Source organism: Triplophysa dalaica, chromosome 6, assembly GCF_015846415.1.
Source record: "Triplophysa dalaica isolate WHDGS20190420 chromosome 6, ASM1584641v1, whole genome shotgun sequence".
Lineage (NCBI taxonomy): Eukaryota > Metazoa > Chordata > Actinopteri > Cypriniformes > Nemacheilidae > Triplophysa > Triplophysa dalaica.
This window is the reverse complement of record NC_079547.1, coordinates 21387765-21413119: the sequence shown is the minus strand read 5'-3', so window position 1 is coordinate 21413119 and position 25355 is coordinate 21387765. Positions and strand designations below refer to the sequence as shown.

General features: G+C 37.2%; 1 protein-coding gene across 4 annotated transcripts in view; it reads right to left on the bottom strand.

Moving 5' to 3' along the window:
• Positions 1 to 25355, bottom strand: part of cntn4 (contactin 4) — a 123327-nt gene that overhangs the window by 31121 nt on the left and 66851 nt on the right. For all 4 annotated transcript variants that reach the window (XM_056751603.1, XM_056751604.1, XM_056751605.1 and 1 more), the window contains 6 exons: positions 19190 to 19393; positions 16958 to 17060; positions 16532 to 16716; positions 11174 to 11313; positions 6563 to 6692; positions 4433 to 4583 (listed from right to left, as the gene is read on the bottom strand). In XM_056751603.1, coding sequence (XP_056607581.1) covers positions 4433 to 4583; positions 6563 to 6692; positions 11174 to 11313; positions 16532 to 16716; positions 16958 to 17060; positions 19190 to 19393 — 913 coding nt within the window. The remainder of the gene's footprint in view (positions 1 to 4432; positions 4584 to 6562; positions 6693 to 11173; positions 11314 to 16531; positions 16717 to 16957; positions 17061 to 19189; positions 19394 to 25355) is intronic.

Here is a 25355-nt window from a genome sequence, read left to right as displayed (position 1 = left end):
ATTTTAGAGATGTGCATGGCTTTCAAGGTATGTGTTTTTGTTGGTGCCACAGTCCTTGTGTATGTTACAAAAAAAAATGGCACACTGTCAAATAACTAATGTACAGGTATATGCAACTATTAAATATTGATCTTTTCAATACAACAAAATAGTCATATTTGATTTATACAGTTGACTTGTATTAAAGCTATACATTTTATGCTGGTCTCCATGATCTGAACCCATGACCTTGACATGTTTTACAAGCTACGCTTCCCCGTTTTTGAATAGTAAAACCATAGTGACCACAAAATTTCACATCTTACCACAATGATGGTTTAAACTACATAAGCAATAGCCTTATTTAAATACAATGGTAATAAAAAGGTATTAATCTGCCAATAAGCATGATAACTGCAGTTTTACTATAGTAAAACCATGGTTATAAGGAGCAGAAGCTGCAGAGAAGAACATCAGTCCTGAAATGACATGAGGTGGCGAAAAAGGCTTTTTTTAAAGTTTCTAGCTACATCGCTTTTAGGAAAGACAGTAAACCTCCCTACCATTCAATCTCTCTCTCTCCATCTCTCTTTAGTAGAGAAAGGGGGCTGCTGCTATGAAGATGGATTATCCTGCTGGTGAAACCGGCTCCTCTCCTTCTCAGCTGTCAAGGAGAACTTGCACAATTATGCCAATTAATCTTACACAAAAGGAGTTCAAATGCACCCTGCTTTGATTAGGTCTGGCTCCCAGACAGGTGTGTGCACTCAGCATGCATCGCACACGCGCATACGCTAACGTCCATTTGCATAAAACAATACATCTGATTATAAATTAGTCTCTAATGGCATTTCCACTTAATGAGAGTGGTGTCTTTTTACCTGCGGCTGTTTACAAGGTTAGCAAGACGCTGACGGGGATGTTGCACAAATAAGTGGATTGATGCAGTTTATTGAATCTAAGATAAAGTCAAAGCGAAACGACCGGTTTTGTTTTGTAATCTAGCATATTACACTGGGAACTGGGTATGCTCAATGACAAAAAGTAGGGCGGGGTGTTTTATAATACATTGTGAATTGATTGGATTGTACGAAAATGTCAAAGGTTGGATAAAGGGCAGGGGATGAAAATAAGGGGTCTCTGAGACGTCAGCGAGAAAGGAAAGTCATTAAGGGGCGGAGCAAGGTGATATGTTTTGATAAAAGATCGCGATGAGTATCTGACAACCAAGAAAGTGTATTAGGAAAGAAAACAATTTTGTTTGTGTGTTGAAAAATGGGGATAGTTCACCCAAAAATGACAATTCCTCATTAGTTTACCCTCTTGTCAATTTCAACCTGTATGATTTTTTTCTTCTGATCAACACAAAGAAGATATTTTGGTAAATGAACAACTGTGGTACCCATTCACTTTTATGGACACAAAACTAAAGCAAGTCAATGGGTACCATCGTTTTTCAGTTACGTTCTTGAAAATATCTTCTTTTGTGTTCTGCAGAAGAAAGAAAGTCGTACAGTTTTGAAATGACAAGAGGGTGAGTAAATGATGACAGAACTTTCATTTTTGGGTGAACTATCCCTTTAAGAAAAATAAAGAGAAAGCTTTGGTGTACATACAGTAATGCTGGTCATACAGTATTTATGAGGAACAACATGAAGTGTCAAAACGTGTAATCGTGTGTGTATGGACAGCAGTGTGCGTGGGCACAGGTGTGCAAGGCAACGCCAAAGGGGGTTGAAATAAAGTCAGCGTTTTCGAGAAATACAGTCAGTTCTGTAAAAAGTCCCTGGCTTCCTTCCACTTATTGACAATACAATCAAACATTCTGGCCACAATACAGCCTGGGACATGTGGATGTTCACTTGTGATTTATCCATTTTTCTTTTTAATTACCTCTGTGTCCAAGTTAGGTGAGAAGGGGCGGATGGAACACGTTTCAAAATCAAAATAAATGAAGCACTATTTTGTTCCAAACACAGAAACAGCCCATGCGGCATTTAAAAAGATGGTTTGATTTCATGAAGACATCACATTTTTTCTGACTGCATAGGCAGGATGGGAATATTTAATATTTAAATGTCCGTAGTAATGTATGCTGTTTAAAAGAAAAGAAATGGCTGAATCCGAATGGCTGCTTTAATTCGAAAAAGGCTCTTTGAAATCTTTGTAAATGTGGAACACTGCGTTCTCCAAAAGAAAACAAACAACTGCCTAGCGTGACGTACATTAAAGTGTTGTAATGATTTGTGTCCACAGCTGTTTGGTTGCAGGTAGAACTAAATACATGAACATTTTTTATACATCTAAAAGGCAAAGCCACGGGTGAACCCAAAAAATATTTGGACATGGCTTATAACAAAAAAGCTTATTATTTTAACTGCAATAAATAACAAAATATCAAACCGAGTGGCATTTGCTAACAAATGATGTTTGACCTTCTCCCAGAAATCGTGTTTTCCATATTAAACCAACTACTGTAGTCCCAAGATACTATAGACAAATTTGACTAAGTTTGACATTCAGAAAGTCTCCTATTAGCCTTTGTCCTAATTTTAAGAGTTGTGTATCTTTTGTCGTCTTACCCAAATTTGAACAAAACTTGAAAAGTGGCCTCATTTTCAAACCTTTAAAATAAATGCCACTTGATATGTTATTAAATCAATGGCGTTTATTTTTAGATGCATCCCAACTAGTAAAGGGCCATTGTGTTGAATCACACTTTAGGAGCTGTTTTGAATGACACATTGGCGTCACACCATTTGTCTAATAAATACAATTTCTAGCTGAACAAAACGTAACATCATACCGCTTAAGAGAATAAAGTCATGCCTGCAAAGATGCAAATCAGATTCAAGAAATAAAGCACCTCACATATCAAATCAACGTCTCGCCCCCACATCAAGAATTCTTCTACATTGCTTTCTGCTCACACATACGGCTGAAGGACATTGGCAGTATAACCCTTATGCAAACGGCCTGCCACTCTATTTGATGAGTACCAACACCAACTTTGTATATGTAAATGACGGGCAAGCGTGCTGTGCACACACCGACAGATGCACACACAAACGTGCACGCAGACACGTTGAACTTTATCCCGGCGTGGTCAAATACAACCTCTCTGGTGAGCGAAATACAAAACTTGTATCAAGCTGTGTCTGGCTGCCACTCCACAGTTTAGACAGGGACATATGGCTGTTTATAAAGACTGGTCTGGCATGGATATTGACCCCATGCTAAGAGTGCAGAGAAGTTGATTAACACCCTGCTTTTGCTCGGAAGGGGCTAGCACCGGTCACCCGATAAACCCGCAGAGCCCAGTTATAAGTGACTGTGTGATACTTCCTGGTGTTCTTAATAGGAACATCAAGCTGTAGTTTAATAATTTATCGCATGTTGCCTTTCTTAAATCTCCAAATGCTTTCATTTCAACCCGGTTTGATATTAGTGATGTGGAAACATAATTAAAAAGTTTCCAAATCTGTTGACAAATAAAACTTGCATTTGAAGTAGCATTAATAATATTGTGAGATGCCTTGCTGTCTACAGGCATTACTTCAATAAGCAAAAAAGATGGTCTACCCAAAAGTATTGGGTAAACAGTCAATGTTTTATTAGATTGCACTATTTTTATAGATACCGGATACCTGCATTGAAAAAAAAGATATAGATATTTTTTCCCACAAAGATTTTCGTGCATTCTGGGATTGTCTTTTATGTGAAGAACACACACAAACAAAGGATTTGTGCTCCCCTCCGCATGCCTTTGTTGTTTAAAATGATTCTGTAAATGTGTTTTGGACACATTTCTTTGTGCAAAAAAATTGATTTGCTTCAAAAAAATTCATGTGCATTTAAAACATTTTATTTGCACATTTCCACGCAGTATTTCCTACGCAATATTCCTAAATGTGCCAAAAAATATGTGAATTGAAACCCAATAAAAAACAAGAAATTCGAGAGGCATGGACTACATCTGCAAATAATGGCCCCCGGCGAGGCCCTTGTACTTGGGTGAAGTGTGCAAATAACAGAAAGAGATAGTAAAATGGGAAGAAATAAAGACAGAAAGAAGGAGAGGGAGGCACTTAAAACCGAAACGCAAAGCCCACTAGAGACATATCTTCGCAGCCCTTAGCCGAGACGTGCTGAGACATGCTGTTTCTCTGGCTCCCGCGCCGGCTTGCCAAAGGCAGAGATGAATGGCCAAAGTCGGCAACGGTGCTTTGTTGCTGTGAATAACAGAAATGATTTGACAAAGACATTATATCAACAACCGGATCTGGAGCATGGCCGCGGTGTCGTGTTCTCATCCCACAGCCCTGCTGACTCTTCCTGGATCAGACTTTAAAAGCGGCGATTTTATAAGAGGATAAATAAAAACAGACAGCAAAAATATGGGCAAGGCTCTGCAGAGATGAATAATGACATGAGAGCAGGATAAGGTGGCTACCTGCTGCTTTCTCTGAGGGCGTCGTTGCCTTTGCGCCAGGAGATCGCTCCACGCGGAGACATCTTAGGCTTGCATTCAATCAGAACATCGCCACCCTCTTTCACCAGAGTGTGGCTCTTCAGCAGGTTCTGAGAGAAATCTGGAGCGACAGCTGCGACGAAAGAGAGAGTTTTAGATCATATTAAGAGCAAACGTCAACAGAAAGCACAGTTCTGTTAAATTGTTTTACATTTGGGAGAAGCATCACGGCCGAAACTTTTACTTAACTGTGGCTGTTTACTGAATTACTTTATACCTGTGCACAGAATATTACCTAATATTTTTAAAGAAACACTAAGACATATTAGACAATTAACATTTTAGACAGTAGTATACTACTTTGTTGTCACATGTCCTCTTCACATTGTATGATTTATTCATGAAAACAGTAACAAACAGTTATTAAGCATTTTGCATCCATTTTGTGTAAAAATGTTCAAACATTTAGCAAAAGTTCACTTGGTAGTGGATTAAAATCCCCAATAAACACACACTGTAAAACACATTTTGCATAAAAAAAGAAGCTTTCCTGTATCTAAGAGCATGGTGTTAGCAACGCCAAGTGTGTGGGTTCGATCCCAAGGGATTGCACATACTTAGAAACAAATGTATAGGATAATGCCATTTAAGTTGCTTTGGATAAAAGCGTCTGCCAAATGCATAAATGTAAAATAAGCATTTTCAACTTACTTCTTTAGAAGTTACATTAACTATGATTGTCAAAATTTAAAACTATGCGTTGAAATGACTTGTAATGTCAATTTGATTGAACTTAAAAATGTAAGGTATTTACACGTTGCCAAATGTGTAAAGCAAATGTAAAAATGTACAGCCGAATGCATAAATTTAATGTATATTAATGAAGCACTCCTAATGCTTATAATGCTAATGCTAAATGGTATAAATTAAAACGTCAAGCAATTTGCATTGTGGTAAACAGGATTCTTTGCATTATGCCAAACAAATTGGTACTTGTTGCAGGTATATAAAGCGTAAGTCAATGTAAACAAGTAACAATGAACTTTCTACACATTGTACAAGTCGTGGCAGGTTAAGGGAGTCGGATTGAACGCTTCAACTCCCCCAAAGACCATCATGCATCAACGAGCCACAGACTTTTCCATTCATGTTTGACCATAATTACAGGTATGCAGACACGAGGATTAAAGGCTATTTAGAGCACATCCTCTTTAATCATTGTACTTCAAACGAAGACATGCTTGTAGGTCTGGCGCGTATGATGTCGAAACAGAGATGGCAGAGCAGAAGCTAGGTGAAAGTGGCACTCTTTAATTATCACACGCTCCTTTCTCTGCAAAGAATAACAAAGGGAAAATGTCACGTCCTTTTCCTCGACGTTCCCCACTCAAATGAGTTTTTATTATGATAATTTCTCCAGCTCGACGGCCCTCACAATGTGTCTTTTAAAAGGCACTTCATTTTATCTGTTTGAGGCGCTTGCCAATTATATTCACGTGAGATCAGATTCTCGGCCACAGAATTTTCATTGTTAAACAAAAAATAATAGAAGCTGTGGGTAAATGTGGTTGAAAGAGATCAAGAAGTTAACAGTTCTGCTGCACATGACACATTTACTTCTCGTAATGGTGAGGTTTTTACTAAATAAATGTTTAACTTAAATGTGAAGTGCAATCTTCAATGGAAATGTTGCTTAAAAAATGATTAAACGTTGTGACGTGTCTACTTCTGCAACAACCAATGGCGTCGGTTTGGGGGCGGGACTACCTGTTCGCTGAAACGTGTGTTTTCTGGAATTCACACAAGTGGTGCTAAAATTATGTCTTTTACCTTTAATAAACCTTGCATATTTCATCAAAGTACAAGAAATCCCTTTTGGAATTTGGTGCAGTGAATGCATTTTTATAGAATAAAAATGAAATGCCCACTTATACATGCAAAAGCCAAATGAACACTCTGAAATACAAATTTTGACTTCTATGTGGACACTATCATTGGATGACCATATATTTTTAATACACAGCGTAAGATTTAGTAATGTACTCAGCATCTTGGATTTTAGCTGTATCATCTGACTTTGCAAGTCAAATGTGATTCATTGCCACAACTTACCGATAACTGTGAGTTCAGCATTGGAATAAACCTCCCCGTACTTGTTTCCAGCCACGCATTGGTACATTCCAATATCCGACAGCGCCAAGCGGGTGATGGACAAGGCTCCATTAATGACCTGGACCCTCTCCTGTGAAAAACAGGACATCTCCGTTAAGAGTCTTTTACCGAGATTGCTAATCTGCATAAAAGCACAAGGTTGTCTGGGAAGGTAAATTATGCTCGAAGGTTGATGGTCATAAATCCAGGCATTCCTTACTAATGGGAGACACTGCGTAGGGTGGCCGCATAAAAAATGACGGCAACAAATCTGTCTGTTTATGAGATGGAAATAAAAGCCTTAGCTGGTTTACTTTTTAACCATATCCCTGTATTCGTTGGAGAGTTGGGGGATGTTTGTGATCATAAGGTGAGCTAGTATCTTTATACAGTAGCATTTATAATAAATTGTGCAATATCGATCGCATGATGTGTGATAAATAACATAACAGTTAAACCAGGATAAAAAAAAACTTTTGTCACCTTGAAAGCACATTGAGCTTCCCCCTCATGTTACCTTCCAAAAGGCATAAACAACAGTTTAAAGGCTCATAAAAAAAACAGGTTCATATAAAAAATTGGCATGAAAAGGCAAAATGCTCTCTGCTGCGCTTTTCACTCTTTTGCCCTTGAACAACTCTGTTCATAGTCCTTGCTTCTAAAGGGCCAGTTTACCCTAAACTTTTCTTTACCTTTCTGGCATTCTGACATTTCAAACTCAAAAAGGATTTTTTCATATTTACTCATCCTCATGTTGTTCTGAGCCTACATCGTTTTCTTTCTTCCATGAAACACAAAATAAAATGTGAGACAATGTCTCCGCATCATTTTTCTATACAACAAAAGTACGGCGTTTCTACCGCCAAGCTTCCAAAAGGACTTCAATTTGAGTGTTCTTATCACACAAAGCTATCATCCCGCTTGTCAGAAAACTTGAAATATATCTCGAAAGCCACTTTTGTCATGTGCATTTTTGTCTCTTTGGAGCTTGACAGCCCCAGTCCCCATTCACTTTTAATGTATTGAAAAGGATGGCCATGAATTTCTTTGCAAATGCAGCTTTTTGTGATCCAGTAAAGAAATAAAGTCATACGGATTTTAAAAGAAATAAAATTGATCTATAAAAAAAAAATATATCTCGAATGTCATTTTTGTGATGTGCTTTTTTCATTTTGGAGCTTGACGGCACCAGTCCCCATTCACTTAAAATGCACCTTTTTGCTATACAGTTTAAAGAAATGTCGACCTCATGGATTTCAAAAGAGAAAACACGACTAAATGATGGCAACCCTAGTGAAAAATAAATGTACTAAAATCTATTTGAAAAACATTTATTTCATTCTTAGTATACTGCACATCCATTTACATTTTATATACCTAAGGAAAGTACACTGCGATTTTTTTTTCAGGTATACTAAATTGGTATACTTAAATTCTGGTAGATTGGAACAACCTATTTTTGTACTTAATATACTTTAATTGTGAAGAAATAGTTATGAAGTCCAAATAAAGATACATTTAAGTGTATTTGATTGTGCTAAAGTTTAACTATTGCAAGTGTGCTTCAGGTACGCTTTAAATATCTTGCATTGAAAGATTGATTTTATTAAAAAATCGTTAAATCTTTAATGTATAATTCTCACATTTGTAATACTTCAGTTAATAATATTATTTGTTTGAATTAATTAAATACGCCGTTTCATGTCTATTCTTGAATCACTTAACTAATCAAGGTTGATGTAGGATATAAAAAGTAATTAGTAATGAGTAACTAAATACTTTTTGGACAGAGTAATTTGGACAGTATTCTAATTACACTATTGAATATGAAATGAGTAACTAGTAATTAATTACTTTTTCAGAGTAACTTACCCAACACTGATTATACTTATATCAGTAAGTCATGTCAGTTAATATGTTAATACATTTAAACTATACGTAGCATGAAATAAATGCCTTTTAAATTGATAGTTTTTTGCTAGGGATATTGAGCATTTGGGGGTGAACTGTTCCTTCAAATGCGTGAACTGTTCCTTTAAACTCTTTAATGGAGCTTTGGCTGGTGATGCTAGCAGGCGAATCAAAATCAAACAGTAGTTGGTCCTCACTAAAACATGAGGATAATCTAGTGCGCCTCTGAATGAGATTTGTGTCAGTGGTTTTCGTAAAAATGACACATAAATGAGAGAAGGAGGAGGGAAGCAATGTACAATATAAAACAGACATCACATGGTGGCGTGCAGCAGTGTGTGTGAGGCAATGATTGACTTTACTACTCTACTAATTAAGCGTGAAGTTCTTCTAAAATCAGCAGTTTTGCACATGGCGGGACCTTAGGGGGGGACGGGCGGTAGCATCTGCACGCATGACGCTGAACTGCTGTGATTGGCAATGTCAGTACTCGCAATGCAAAGGTCAGTTCAAAGTACACTGAAACCTACATGGCCGCAATCTCGTTAAGTAACCAGCGCATTCTTTGTTTCAAAGAGAGATGGCGATGTAGAGGCGAAAGTTATGGTAGCTTTAAAGATAGCAGCTAAACATTTCATCCGCGACTACGGCATACATTTGGAATCAAACTAATATGAGCTTGATTCAGACGAGTCTGAAGACACGGGTGAATGAAAACATTGACACGTTTATGACCAGATAAACGCCTCACATCACGGCCTAATGCTTATTTCTTTCTTTTAGCAATCTCGACTAGGTCGCCACAAAGACATTTTTGCCGCTCACCTTCATTCCAATAAGCCATAGAGAACATGAAAGGTCCTCATTGATTAAACACGGCAAAAATAACAAATGGTAGAAGTCAACAACCCGTGCTTTCGCTACATCAATGACCTTTAGTTATACAATTGATTAGAGCCTTGATGTTGATAGTGACATTTGGAGATCGTAATAATTCTACACTGATAAATTCATTTAACCGGAATGCATTGAAAATCAACATTTCTGAATCAAAAGGTAAGGTAGGGGTAGGATTCAATCAAACGGTTGCGTTTTGCCCTTGGGACATTAGTTTCACAGCACAAATGGCCTTGTGTTTTGTCATCGCTCAAAGAGATTTGCCCATGCTGATTGTGGAAAAGCACAAGACGATTCCTTTCAAAATCTCTTTTTTCTTTTCACAAAAGTCTTTATTGCATTGTTGAGTCAGGATTTCTTTGTGCAATAACTTGAACACAGACATACCTGCAAAGCATTGATCATTATACTAATTCAATTTGCAAATACAAATTCAATCGGCTAATGTAATCTTAACCAGCAAATCTGCATAAAAGAGGATTTTCAGAAGTCCGATAGATGTAAATTAACTTTAGCTTTTCAAGAGACCAGAGAGGAAGGAATAGTGCGCTATTTATTAAAATGCAAAACAAAAACGGAAATAGGCTAAATGAAAAGAGAAAGAGCACAGACTGATCACATAAACATCCAAATATAGTCTCCAAACGGATCAATATCCTGTGTTTGGTTTGCACCCAGATCACACAGCGAGGCAGATTTGCATAAAATTTGCTTATTTGTTTATTCACAACACCATGGTCGCGGCGAAGTGCTAGTAGTCACTAAAAATACCCAGCGTTGCTAGACCATGAGTCAACAAACATTAGCCACCAAGTGCCTGGAATTCTGGGACAAATGCTCTCGATGGAAATAGGTTGTATATAACACAGAATGCCGAGATGTATAAATGTTTATCACCACTTTCACTATAGTTTAAATGGATATCAGAAGGGGACAAAACAATAAGCTTGTCTGCTACACAGTAAAGGTTTATAAGCCTTCTCTTAATGGCCTTTGAGAAAACGGGTTTAGATTCAGCTTTTTGGCACAGAGATTTAATGGAAGATTACTGTGTCTCTTGGATAAGGCGTCTACAGCTAACCATACTAAATCAGCATTTAATGTCCATAAAATTGACTTCTCTTACCCGGCCGAAAAACCCAGACAAGGTACAAGTACAAACATGATGGACTGCATTATGGGTTATTATGATACATGGGTTACAAACCAGTAATGATGTGTATGACAATAAACAGTTACGGGCTTGAAGTGTTGGAGAAATAAGCATGTTCCTTTCTACATCCATTAGTTTTGTTTGTCATGATTATTTTTATTGTACAGTATTTTAAATTAATTTTTGAATCACAGACTTAACTGTCATTCCAGTATTTTAGCTAATGTTGAACCGATCTCCGACCTCTTAAAGGGACAGTTCATCCTCAAGTTTTTCCAAATCTTTATACATTTCTTTGTTGCGATGAACACAAGAATATATTTGGAAGAATGCTTGTAACCAAACAGTTCTTTGCCAGCATTGACTATCTACCTACTGTTTGCTTTCCTACATTCTTCAAAATATCTTCTTTTGTGTTCAACAGAACAAAGACATTTATAAAGCAGTTTTCCCTACTATGGTAGTCAAAACCTGTTTGGTTACAAGCATTCTACCAAATATCTTTCTCAGCGTTTTTTAGAACAAAGACTTGTATATAGACGTGGAACAACTTGAGGGTGTGTAAATGTAGACACAATTTCATTTTTCATTTTCTTTTAAGCAGAACTGACCTCAGTGGGCTCCAGGTTCTCTCCGTTCCTCATCCATCTAAAGGAGGGTTTAGGTTTCCCCGTGGCCTTGCATTCCCACACCAAAGAGTCTTCGATGGCCTTCTGCACATCCTGGGGCTTTTCAATTAGCTGGGGAGCAGCTGCAAAATCCAACATCAGAGGTAATGATTATACACAACTTAAACCTTGGTTTATACCCTTAACCTGTATATGTCCTTTAAAAAGGACTAGCAATACATCTGAGAAACAGTGTGATGTAATCCCATCTATGCATCCAGAGAAAACCACGGTGGTGACAGCAGCAGGCATTTATAGGAGTACAGTAAGAAAACCACATCTAATATATTAGCATTGTCCACAAGGTAGTACCATAAACTATCTCAACCAATACCATTAGGGTAAATTATGGCTTAATTATACACAAGTTGTATTGATTTTTATCTTTTAAATGCACGTAACTCAAACCTAGTAAATAATTGACCAAGACCCAGGAGTGAATACAGTGCATCATTTATGGACATTTCATCCTAAAAGGAGGACAACAGACAAGTAGATAATGGTCGAAAGCATGCGATGCAATCAACATTTTAAACACACAAAGAAAGTGTGCACATGTAAGGTCACGGATACCAAATATTATACTGTAAGAACTGTAAAAAAGTATTAATCAGGGTTTTTGTCCTGTTTTCAGAAAAAGATTGTAAACTTATTTACATGTCCACAAAGTGTGTATCTCGTTTTACTGACCACGCTGGCAATTGTTTAGGTTATTTAAAAGTATAAACTTGATTTTGTTATAAAAGAATACTTTGGCAAAAAGGCAAGATAGATCAACTTTAAGTCAAAGCATGTCAATTCTGAGCCTAAGAGAAACGTCAACGGGAACTAAAAAGTAATAATCATTTTTAAATTTAAGTTTCTTGAATACTTGTCTGCCATTGGCTGCCTAAGCAAGTATTCCCGTCTACACCACAATCACACTTTATATATGTTTTTGGAAAAATCTATCTACTTATGTATTACTTTTCTGTATTTTAAAAGGAGACGAGAGAAAGGATTTGAACACATTACACTATGCTAATATATTTTGCTTCTTTTTTTGTATCTGACATTACATTATGTAAAGACATATACATTATAATACATTATAATTGTTATTATTATTCATCTTTTGCAGATGACTGATTTCTAATGCATTCTGGGAACTCTTAATTATAGTCTTTTGCTGCAAGCTGGTGAGACCCCAGTCGCAAACTCTCAACCTTCTACAACTAAAGATCGTTCGCTGCTGTTTCTGCATCACGGTTTACTCGGTCATTGCAACTCAGTCTATCTCTCACTCACAGGGGAAGTATTGACTTTTAAACCCCACTGTTTAAATGAGAGTAAGCAGTCAGACCCTGACTTAGCCTTGCCTACAGGGCACACAATCACAATCAACATTTCACACCCACAAGTCAAACCTGAGAGACTTAAAGAGGTCAGAAAAGCTCTCACCTGCATGCTTAATGCACAATGAAAGTGTGTTTGAATCTCCTAGCAATGATAATTTACTCTCGTAGAAAATGTCCTTCAACTTTATCTATGAACCATTTCAATAAATCTATTTAAAGATGCTGTGTGTAATTTGTAATTTTATGAATTAATCCAACATAATATACATAACTATGTCTTCAGAGGTGTATAAAGACCTTACATAATAAAGCCTTATGTTTTTATTACCTTAGAATGACCTATTTCGATCAACCCCTTGCATGGAATTCTCCATGTTGTTTCTAAAGTAGGCCTTAACGCAAACAAAATGCTCTACAAAGCGCATTTCGTAAATACATTGTCTCCTTCCGGAAAGAAGCAAAAACCTGATGACATTTTTGTCCTGTGTCAGCTACCGTAGTGCTTTGAAATGGAGGGGTGGATTGAGCCGTTTCTTGCAATTTGCAACAATACACTGGACCTTTAATTTAAATATGTGTGATTTAAAGGGTGAGCGTGAGCACTAGAGCTACACAATCTATCACCAAGTAAAGAAAAGAATAAACAAAGGCAACAAAAAGATTCGAGGGCTATCAAGCAAACGTTAGCAGAACGTCTGAAAGACCCCAAGTGTCCCCCCCTGCTTTGCTGCTGCCAGTAGAAGTGATAAACTTGAGATACACTTATCGATCGCCTCATTCCTCTGCTCTGCTGACGAATGTCTCGTAGGCCTAATTCCAAGGGACTTCAAAATAAGATTACAGATTTTTATCACCTGGCTGGCAAAGGGAAAGACGGAGGGGAAGAGAAAGACATACGGCAAGGAAATTGAGAGGAAGGTGGAGAGAGAGAGAGAGAGAGAGAGAGAGAGAGATCAGTGTGGCAGTGAAGAAGTCTATCCGTAGGCTAATCCTGCCAAACAAGGATCCCCAGAGCCGCAGACGGGATAAGCGCCTGCCCGCCGTTGTTTATTTACAGGCCCGGGGTAGCTTCGACGTGTGTCGTAAATAAAAGCAAATAGCTTAATGCAGGGGTCGGCAGCCTTAGGCACGGCAGCAATTAGAGCGAGAAAGAATAATTATTTTCAAATTTATTTAGTTGTTTATTATAGAAATATTGAACTACATTTGCATGCCAAACTAGCTCTGCACTAATCCGCTTTTATTGTACACATCTTTTTTGCATACGCAGAAACTAAACACTCGTTCACAAAGTTATACACGTTCATGAGTAGTATATGGATCCTTATGACAACACCGTAACACAACATTTTGATCTCGGAAATGCAACATGTCATCGCGAGAGACAATTTAAAACAAGAATCTCGGCAGAATAAGATAACAACATCTTGGGACACACGTAATAATGATTCAAGTGTGGATGGTACTTAACATTCCATACGCAAAACATAGTGATGGTGACACTCAAATTCACATCATTGAGGGAAAAGTTTCAAAACCTGTCTATGGAGACAGCATTTGCATTAGAAGTTTAATAATTCTACTTTAAAAACTTACGCAAAAAAACTTCATGCAAAATTGAAATGCACCATAGGCATCATATTGGTGAAAAACAATTCCAGAATGTATTAGGACAAATTTAGAAATCTAATATCAAGCTGAAAAACAAAACAAAACATTACTCTTATTAATTACTTTTAGAAAAACTTTTTTACTTTTTACAGTTAAATATTGATTATTATATCCAACGTGTGAACTTTATTTTCATGCTAATTACATTATCCCATTATCTCATTCCATGAATCACTGTTATAGTCACTATTTATGTTTGTCACTAGGTTATACAAATATCTAACTAATGAAAAGTATTTAAAAGTGCTTGTCAACTTTAACAACACAGTATTAAATCCTTAAAAAAGTAGTGTTTTTCCATGCCCTGAAAATGATGGCAGAGGTTTCGGAAGGACAGTGACGATATGACTCATTCTTCTGACGAACACGGAAGAAGATATTTTGAGAAATGTCTCAGTGATTTTGTGTCCATACAATGGAAGTCTTTGGTTAACAATATTCTTTAAAATGTGTTTCTGATCTGCAGAGGGTCATACTGTACAGGTTTGAAATGACCTGAATCTTTTTTTTTGGTTAAAAATCCCATCAAACCATCATGTCACTATAGAAATAAAAATATAATACGTGTAATTATTTTAACAACTTTATTTTTATGGAGTATCCAGCATGATGCAGCACATATTAAAAAGTTGTCATCCCCTGGATTAATGCATCGACTGATTTACTGTACACCCAACAGGTGACAGCAGCTGACCTACATTATAGTCAAGGCGAATTCTAATAAATACCACACCTCTTTAAAACAGAATGGGACATGTGTGCCAAGGAAGCCAGACCATTAGTAAAACACAACCACACCCACAACAAATCTCTTCCTGGCTGAATTACATTAGCTTACAAATCGGCCATGTTATCTATCTAATTAATGCACTTATAAATCACCATGGCGGTGCACATCTGGAAAGCCCATTATGAGAACTTTCCTTTGTTGTGGAACCGGCCCCCCTATTTTCCGCATTGTTTGGAATATAAACAATGAGACAACAGGCATAATAAAACATTCACCGAGCTCCACGCAGGCTATTCCTGTAAATGGGCCACTGGGTATGCGGCTACAGCATTAGCGCCAGTGCAAGATCCCATAAGGGGAGGATAAATCCCATTGCTCTCTAGCCTACAGGTACTTACTTAATAGGAAGCTGTCTGTATGAACAATGTGGCGCAGCCGACATGGCTGTGAAGGGAAAAGGTTATGAACTCCTCATTTTAAAGTCCATATTAAATATTCGTCTTTTCATAAGACTACGAGTCAGTACACCCTGGATGGGAACCCGGGTCTGGACATTTGGGGTTTTATTTTACTAGTGATGCCAAATTGGACTTGTAAACAAGGCCGAGGTGAACATATAATTAATTGAATGCAAATGGGGTGGTTTTATTGCTACTCCGTATCTACTCTGGAATAATACTGGATTGTTTGTGAAGGAGGTATTGAAGCAACACATCATCTCATAATGTCAAAATGTCACGCGTCAGACTATGAGATCTTGAAAGAACACTTGAGATAAATGCAAATTTGCATTACAATTCTGCATCCTGTTTGCAACCTCAATTCAGATTCAGGAATTAATCAAAGTATATCAAAGCTGTGTATCAAAGAACAAAATAAATAAATACAGGAATACCCAGTTCACAACCCTAATAAAAACAGTTAGACAAAGTGTTTCGGTAAAAACCAAGTAGGGAAGAAAACAAATCCCATTCAGTTTTCATTAAAAAATTGCAGCTTGAAATAAAAATCCTTTTCATGTGACAGGTGGCAAACATATTACTGTCAAAGAATTAAACTTGAAACGATTCCACACAGATAGATTTCACAGAGCTAAGCCTTTGATTTTCAAAATCCGCCAGATAACTAGGCCCAAAAGTTCATATTTATTAACATTAGTTGGTGAACACAAAAAACGGATGTCATCCACAATCCAGATGCGGCATATGCGCCCCTCATCTAAGTACAGTAAATTTAACAGCTTTGATCTGGAATCAAATTGGATCCCAACCACAGGGCCATCTGGTACAACCCAACACACACGTATACTATATGCACGCACAGACGCACAAGGTCAGACACAAGGTCATCCTCTCATCTTTTTAATCTGGATAAAAATATTAGAGACATCACGGCTTTAATCATTTTGATGCACTGATAAAAAACACATCTCGGTCTGAAGTTGAGTTCCTGGTGGTTGGGTTGAAGGCGGGAATGTGAAGTTGTGCTTCATTTCCTTAACTTAAATGGAAGTGACATGTGGCTTTGACTGTTCAAATATTCATGCGTCTCGAGACAACTTACCAAAGAAAGACAGCTTTCCTTGCACAGAATTTCGACCTTTGGTGTTTTCCGCGACACACTCATACGTGCCCGCGTCTTCTTGCTGGAAGTACGGGATTTCCATGACTCCGCTGGTTTTTCTCACGTCCACTTTGCGGGAGAAGGGGACTCCGTCCACTCGGCGCCAGCTTATGGAAGGTACCGGACTGAGTTGGAACGAGACATCAGAAATACTCATTTAAGTGATCCTACAGTCAAATTACAATTTGACGTCTCTATTTTACCTCTATGATGTCATGTACTTCTTGGGAAAAAAAATATTTTAAAAAAGTTTTTATTTAATCCAAGACCAAGTCGGTGTTGGTATAAAAAAATGTGTAAATATATCTCTATTAACAAAGTAATTCATCCAAATTGTTTTTCTTAAATAAAGATGAAAATACTTACTTCCCCAATGCAAAACATTCTAGGCGAACTGTCGAACCTTTGGCCACCTGAACAACTTCTGGAAACTGCACTTCAATCTTTGGTTCATATTCTCCCATGACACCTACAAAAAAGTTCAATCATCATTTGCAAGCGGAGCGAAAATCATTTCCAATAAAAGCTATCAATTATTGCAATCAGCAAATGCAATTTCAAAACTATCTGTAATTCCCCTCTTCATTATAACTGTCCGATTTATTCCGTACCTCCCTGAAAGGCTTTTAGATATGAGGAAGGTGTGATATCTCCTTCTGTGATTTTGCGAGGTGTTATCGGACCAGCTACTAAGCTGAGTGTGTCAAAAGAGATCTTATCTTGAATGTCAAACGCTGCTGTTTATGTCGATGCTGCCAAATGGGAAAGGCTGAGGAGAAGCAATCATCTCATTCTGTAACATTCCAGGTAGGGAGACGTGTACAATGAGTTCTGAAATTGTACCTGGAGCTCACACGGTGACAGTCGCCATTGAGGGGCTCGTGTTGGACATGCAACGCTGATACAAACATCAGGTTATATTGAGGGAAAGACATTTTACACCAAAATTCACACAAGGCAACGGTAGGATTTCAGGTAGTAGGATTTTAAAAATAGAACTAACGTTTTCCAAAAAAAAATATTTACTGTATGTATGTGACCCTGGACCACAACACCAGTTAAAAATAAGATTTATACATAATCTGAAAACTGAATAAATAAGCTTTCTATTGATGTATGGTTTGTTAATATTTTTCAAGATACAACTATTTGGAATCTGAGGGTGCAAAAAACTAAAATATTGAGAAATTCGTTATTAAAGTTGTCGATCAGAGGCACTGTAGCATATATTTGTAATGCAGCTTACCGCTGTAATGATGTTTCTACCAAACTTGAGTGGTATGTTTTTGGGGTGTTTCCGGACATTTGGTTCCGATTTGCTGCATCCACTCACAAAAATAAACTTTCGATAGATTTACGGTAGGAAATTTTCTAAATATCTTCATGGGACATGATCTTTACTCAACATTTTTGGTCTTAAAGAAAAATCAACAATTTTGACCAATACAATGTATTGTTGGCTTTTGCTGCAAATGAAGAGTTTGGTTCCAAAATGAGATCCTTGTTTACAATATTCAAGTTTTTAATTATGTTATCATGTTTTTAATGTGTTTTATTGTGCAAATTAGCTGTATTCTTTGAGTTATTATGGCTGAGATCAAAACAAACCAACTGCAGTTTGATTTATATTAATTAGAATGCACAATAAAAATGTTGAACATGATTGCTGAACATTTTTTTAAAGGCATTTATCTCTTTTTGGAAACAAACTCAACTATACCTGTGTGACTTATGACTGGTTATAATATATAACAGAAATGTTTCAAAAATGCAATATAATGCAGAATACATTTACTACGAATACACTGTTTAGTGAATTGCAGTGTTCATAGAGATGTTGTGTTGTTCTTTTTTTGGTATCAGTAAAACAAATAAGATTCTGTTTGTCTGGTGTGGAATCCGACAGTTGGTTTTTATCCTTCTAGTACATGTGTGATCAAATCGTAAGCCCAGAGAACCAACAATTAGATCAGTCTAAGACAAATGACCTTTCAGTTTCAGGACCTTTGATAATGCCAGCCCACAGGCACCAAAACACGCTGCTACAACATCTTAAAATTTGCAAACAGCTAATTAACCTTTGAATACAATCAGTATACAAAAAAGTCTCCTATGCTTTCTGAAAAACATATGTCATTATTTTGAATCTGTTGGAGTTCATTAACACAATATACAATGGAACTGTAACATTATTAAAATTCCTAAGATCTGCTTTTTCAAAACTGACTTGCATTAAAGAAACAGTTCAAGTGAATAAAAATAATTTATTTGCTCTCATGTCATTTCAGTCCTGTATGACTTTCTGTATTCTTCAGAATACAACAGAAATACTGTATTTACTGTTATTTACAAAATAACATAATTCCATATGGAGTTCTATTGTATGTACACAGAACCACTGAAACATGTCTCAAAATATGGTCTTTTACAGAAGAAAGTCATTAAATGACATGAGTTTGAATAAATGATGACAGAATTTTTTTTGGTTGAACTGTACCTTTAAGAGTGTTGTGCTGTTAAGTACTATTTTGTGAAATACATCTGTTGCATGGTTGTAATATTAATATTATTCAAAAGAAAATATGATTTTGTTCTCACCGTCAGTGCGCAAAATGAGAGGAGTGGGCGGGCCTTGGACACGTGTCTTGGTGACGGTGTTGGTCACGACGCAGGTGTAGTTGCCCACGTCGGATGGCTCGACTTTAGCGATGTATAGATTCCCCGTCTCCTGGGACACGAAACGACGGGAGTCCTGCTTCACGAAGGACGGGTACTCGTTAAAAATCCAAGAGAACGTCAGCGCTGCGGACACAGAACGGGAAAAGAGAGAAAAGCCTGTCAACGTAACACATGAGTAGAAAGAGGTCACCCCGCTGCCCAGGAACTTCATTTGCATAAACATAACTAGAGTACATAGTGACATTTCCTCCCTCAGCAGAGTCTAAATGGCATACGCTGGCTCTGCTCATGAATCTTACGCCTCCCCAGAGTTACTAAATTAGCATTGGGGCTACATGCTAGGGTGCAAATTAATCAGCCTGAGGTGGGTTGTGTGGCTTAGGGGGTGAAAATTAATGACAGAAAAGGAAAACCAGTGCCCTGTGATTAGCTGGACGCTAGTCAAGTGGGGAAGTAGTGCTATGTAACCAATGTTCAAAAATCCAGAGCTCGATTTATTTTGCTCGGTCTCACACTCAGTTTAATGTCACCCCGACCGTTGTATGGTTACATCATCTTAAGAACAGCCATGTGCTGTAGTGGCAGCTGTTTATCTCTGTAGCTAGGTAACATCTCAGGAGGAAAGGATGCCAGTTTCACTGTGTTATTTAAGCATCTGTCTCTACGGAATTACCAAGAAAACGTAACACGCAGAGAACTGAGCTCGCATTTGTCTGCTGCTGTTGTGTCAGCTTTCCTGTTGCTCAACATGTAGAACATGGGGCTAGCAACGCTAAGGTCATGGTATTGATCCCAGGAAATGCATATATTTATAAAAGAATGCACAATATGTGTGGACAACAAAATGTGAGCCTTTATAGCATTAGCTGACTTCCTTGTGAATGTTGTGAATATTCCTGTCCTTAAAGTCATGGTTCACGCAAAAATGAAAATTCTGTCATCATTTACTCACCCGCTTGGCATTTCAAACCTTGACTTTTTTCTTATGCGAAACACAAAGGAAGATATTTTTGAAGAATGTTGGAAGCCGAATAAAAGCGATACCTATTCATTTCTATTGTATGGACGTTTACCAATGCAATCAATGGGGATCGCTGTTGTTCGGTTGTCATTCTTCAAAATATCTTCTTTCGTGTTCCCCAGAAGAAGGAAAGTCCTACAGGTTTAAAATGACTTGAGGGTGAGTAAATGATGACAGAATTTTCCTTTTTGGGTAAACTATCACTTTAACAGGGGACATACAATATATTCTGGCTCATCATGGGAATAATAATGTATTATCTAAGAATATCACTCAAAAAACAGTGTAACGCCATGCTGAGATGAATGTTGTTGACTTAAAAGACTTCAAAAAACTTTTTGCCGTCTGTTCCTGTCTGCGAAATGTTGGCATACATTTAACGTCACATCTGTCAGTGGTACTGTATGGTAAGGTCTCTCTAGAAATATAGAAAAAAATTAACATTTTAAACCTCACCTCCAGGAGTTACAATTGTTTTGCCTTTTGCTGATTCAATTACCCACAATTCCTGTCATTCTCTGTATACGCTGACAAAAACAGGCCAAGAAAAGCAAAAGGTGAAACAGGCGGGGACGTTTTATGCGGGTATGACTTGAAAGAAAATTGTCTTTTCTGATAATAAGTCCTTTTTGGACCAACCTGTGACCTTATCTAGTTCATAATTGGTACCCAGGAGAAAAGATGTGAGATCTCTTAAATATCTCAGTTGTTTCAATGGGACAAAACTGGATATTTCTGTTCAAGTTCATATATTGTTCCTAGAGTTTCCAGAAAAATCTCAGAAGTCGTAAATCTCATTATGAACATTTTCTCACCTAAACACATTAATTGTGTTTCTGTATTTTCATTTCTCCATTAAGTCTCCTCAGCGTTAAAAAAAGCAATAAAACGTTTTCCTCCGTGTAAAACCACAACTAAAACATTCTATCTATAGGCCTAGTCTAAAAGCTATAATGTAAACTGAACACTTATACCGTATAAGGGTTTTGCATAAGTCCAAATCAAACCGTTGCTCGTAACAGCAATAAAGAAATCGGTTGTCAATCCAATAAGCCAACTCACAATCGAATCAACCAAAACCATATCTGTGAAGGACCAATGCACTGGAGCATTAATAAGCCAATGTGTATTTCCATTCACCCCCGCTTTCAATGCCGCTGTAAACTCCGGAGCACGTCTTATTCAAACAAACCACTTTGTGGCTGCCTGGACACGCTGGCATGTGAGCATTCCATTTGTGCTGTCAATGGTAAATCCATTTGCAGAAGGTTGTAATGTTCTACTCAGCAGCTCCCTGGCAGCGCATTTAATCGACAGACACGTGGCATCTCCCCGGCTCAGTCCAATCAAACCCACTGACTTGTTAGCTAATTAAACAAAACAGTCTTGCAGGATTCCTGCCTGGGAACCGGTCATTTATCACAGTTTGATCTAATCCATTGCCATGGGCTTCGGCTATCTCGAGCGCAGGAGGAGTCTGAGCGGCTTGGTTTTCCCCCCTTGCTGAGCCCTGAGAGCTAAGTTAACATCATATCTTCTGTTGAGGCAGGGGTTGAGAGACAAGGTAAGAATCGTGTGGTGTTAAGGGAGCAGGGAGAGGTGCCGGATATCTCCGGCTCTTGTTAGAGGTTTGCCATGCAATTGTTTGATAAGTTGCTTGCAAGAGATACAATACCTGGATACACAGGTATACGGGAATCGCATCAAGGGTTGGGAAGCGTAATGAGATTGTGCTATCACACATTGAAAACGTTTTTTGACTTTAATCCTGCCATTCATACGATCGATGAATCCTCACAAAGCAAAAATGTAAGTTGCCTTGTTACTGCAAAAGTACAGATTTAAAAAACAAAATCAAGCTTAGGAATGGCAAATAAAAGTAATTTTTTAGACCTTTAGATTTATCTTTTTATCTCTTTTGATTAGTGAGGTCCTGAGAAATTAATCAATGAATTATAAAAAAGTAATATAGTACATAAGTACTATACATTTTGACATTTCCCCCATGTAAATTCCCTAATAAAGCCATTTTTATGCTGGTTTTCTGCCCAAAAATAAAAGATTAGAAGAGATTATAAATGCTACGCTGAATTGACCTTACACTACGTGAAATGTTCAAGGTTCACTTTGAAATTTGACGTGCTCTCTGAGAAGCCACGACTCTTCAATTTGAAGGGTCCCTGGAGGGGCCTGTCAGACGCTGACAAAACTCAGTTTGCATTATACCAGGAATGCTGGGCTTGCAAAAAGCCAGCAGAGGAGTCAACATAAAACGAAAAGGGAACAAATACATCTCATAGGATTTGTGCAAACTGTACGGACACGTGGAGAGTATTGAAGATGAGTTTGAAAAAAACTTTTTGGGTTTCAAAGGGAAGGTGTTTTTAGAAACTCAAGGTTTTGTAGTTATCATACTGTGTACTGTACAGTTTACAGTTTTAAACTCAATCGGGAAGTATAGTGAGAAGGCTATCAGCTACCCTTTTTGTAAAGTGAAAAGGCTGTATTCCTCCGATGGCTTAAAAGAAAATTGCAAGCTACACGGTTTGAGTTATTATGCCAATGTTTAATATTCTGACCATTTAAGTCTTAGAAAAAGTTATAAATAAATTATAAACAAAAATCGACATATTTTTGGGGCAAAATCTTATTTTATGAGGTGGCTCATTCGTATGAATTCGTACAGTCTCATTTGTATGTTTAATTGTGATTTGGCTTTGCAACAGTGATGTAATAGGGGTGGGACTTCAGTATTGCCTTTACTCTAGGGCTTTCAAATGATTTATCGCGATTAATAGTATCCAGAAAAAAATGTGTTTACATAATATATGTCTGAGTTCTGTCCATATTATTTTTGTACTATAAACACATACACGTACATACATACATATATTTAATACAAATATAAAAATGATTGTATATGTTTTCAAATATTGGTAAATATAAATATACACATCTACATATTTCATAAATATATATATATATACATGTTTTTGTGTTGATGAATAGAAAATTAATATGCATAGTACACATATATTATGTAAATACAAACTTTTATTCTGGATTCGATTAATCGTTTGACAGCGCTACTTTTTCTCGTTATCTTACATTTTTGTGCAATTCACAACAAACAAATTTATGCAAAGTACCCACCTAGTGAAATAGTTACGAATTCCCGTTGGATCAGATTAGATATTTTTCTCACAAATTAAGCAGCTATAGACTTATCCGTAACAAAAAATCGATATGCTTTCTACTATTACCGTTAACATAAAATGATGAAAATGACTGTGTTATCTGGCTCAAAATAATCAAAGGTGCTTCTACGAGTAATGCTCATGTGTGACAGAGTGACTAGACCTACAATTAAAAGAAAGATGTTTCAGACCTCCGGCTAGGTTTCTAGTAGCCCTGCCGATTACACAGTCTACCGGCCAAAGAATTCTCTTCCTCCCATATGCATCAACAAAACAAAGAAAAATATCCGCCTTCATCATATTTATTCCAGCTGTAAGAAAGCATTATTGCAAAGGTGACGAAACCGAGAAAAAATATCAAAGCAGACAAAAGATGCCATCTATCATTCCAAACGCTAGTTTCAGTTCCAATCAAAGAGACCCATTCATTATGTTTCTGCTCTGCCGTGCCGCGAGCAGGAAATAAACCTTTATGAAAAGATGCACATATCTGCCTCTTAATCGTGCATTATCGATGCAAGTGCTTGATGAATTTTAATAGGATCACAGCTGCCTGATCATCGCCTGTAAATAATACATGAGACTTGTTGTGACAACAGTATGCATTTTTTATTGCCATGTCTGGGATCACACAAGCTTTATGCTTGGCAAATATATCAAAAAAGTCCCCAGATTAATTAATCATTATGTAAATAAATAACTGAACAGTAAATAAGATAGAGAAGAGAAACCTGTCATTTTAACTTATGACTCAAGAGATAATCAATTATTAAATATAATGATTAAATATCAATATATTTTCATGCCCTGGCATGGGGAGTCATGAATAATTGGAACAGCATGTGTAGCCTTAAAAATAGACTACAGTAGATTAACTTGGTAGATACATGTAGCAAATAAACTCATGACTCGGCTTGCACTACCCAGTCTTCCGTCCAATCAAATTCTCTCTAGAATGGGAATGCCACCTAATGCCACCTGCAACCAAGTAGCAATCATGGCTAATAAATAAACGTATAAATAAATAAACAACATAACATCCTGTTCAACAGGAAATACATAAATATTATATTTAATTAGTGAATTTGATTCAATGAAAACATTAAATGTTTAGCATTGTGAAAAGGCAAAAGCTGAAGGAACATTCTGCATTTTGCTGAAGGCCTAGAGAATATTACATCCTCCTGTTCTCTGTTCACAGCTCCAGACTGAGCGCATATGCTCTGTGCTCTTAAGATCCGCAAGATTGTGGGGCAGATTCCATCGAGTCCATTGTTAGCACGATTGCAAAAATAAGCGTTTTCAGCGTTAGCTACACCCGAAAGGACCGATCTCCATTAGGAATTGAGGTCAGCTGCACCACACTAAACATAGTTGTGTAATGCGGAGAACGATGCTGAATCAGTGGAGTGTGGTTCTTGGTTTGTTTTAATTCCAATAAAACTGAATGTTTCATCTAATGACGACATGGTCTGAGACATAAGGGAAGACCCACACACCTGACACTGTAAACCAAACCCAGACTTTTATATGATAATTAGGAGTAACATCAAAGTCTTGTTAAATACCACTTGAATAATTTTACCATTAGGTGAGGACACAGACACAAAAAAGACTTCATTAATATCTAAAGTGCTTCTTCAAGATATGAACCCAAACAAAATAGTATGTTCGCTGTTTTGCTTTTGAAGTCTTCTGTTTCTCAATAAAAAACATTTAACTTTATCTGCTGATGTCGAAATTTGGATAGTGTTACTTTATTATCCCTGTTTGGATACAAGTTTAGTTATTATTGTACATACAGCTGTGGAAAATATTAAGAGACCTTTCCAAATGTTAATTTAATCATTATTTCTAGATGCATTGT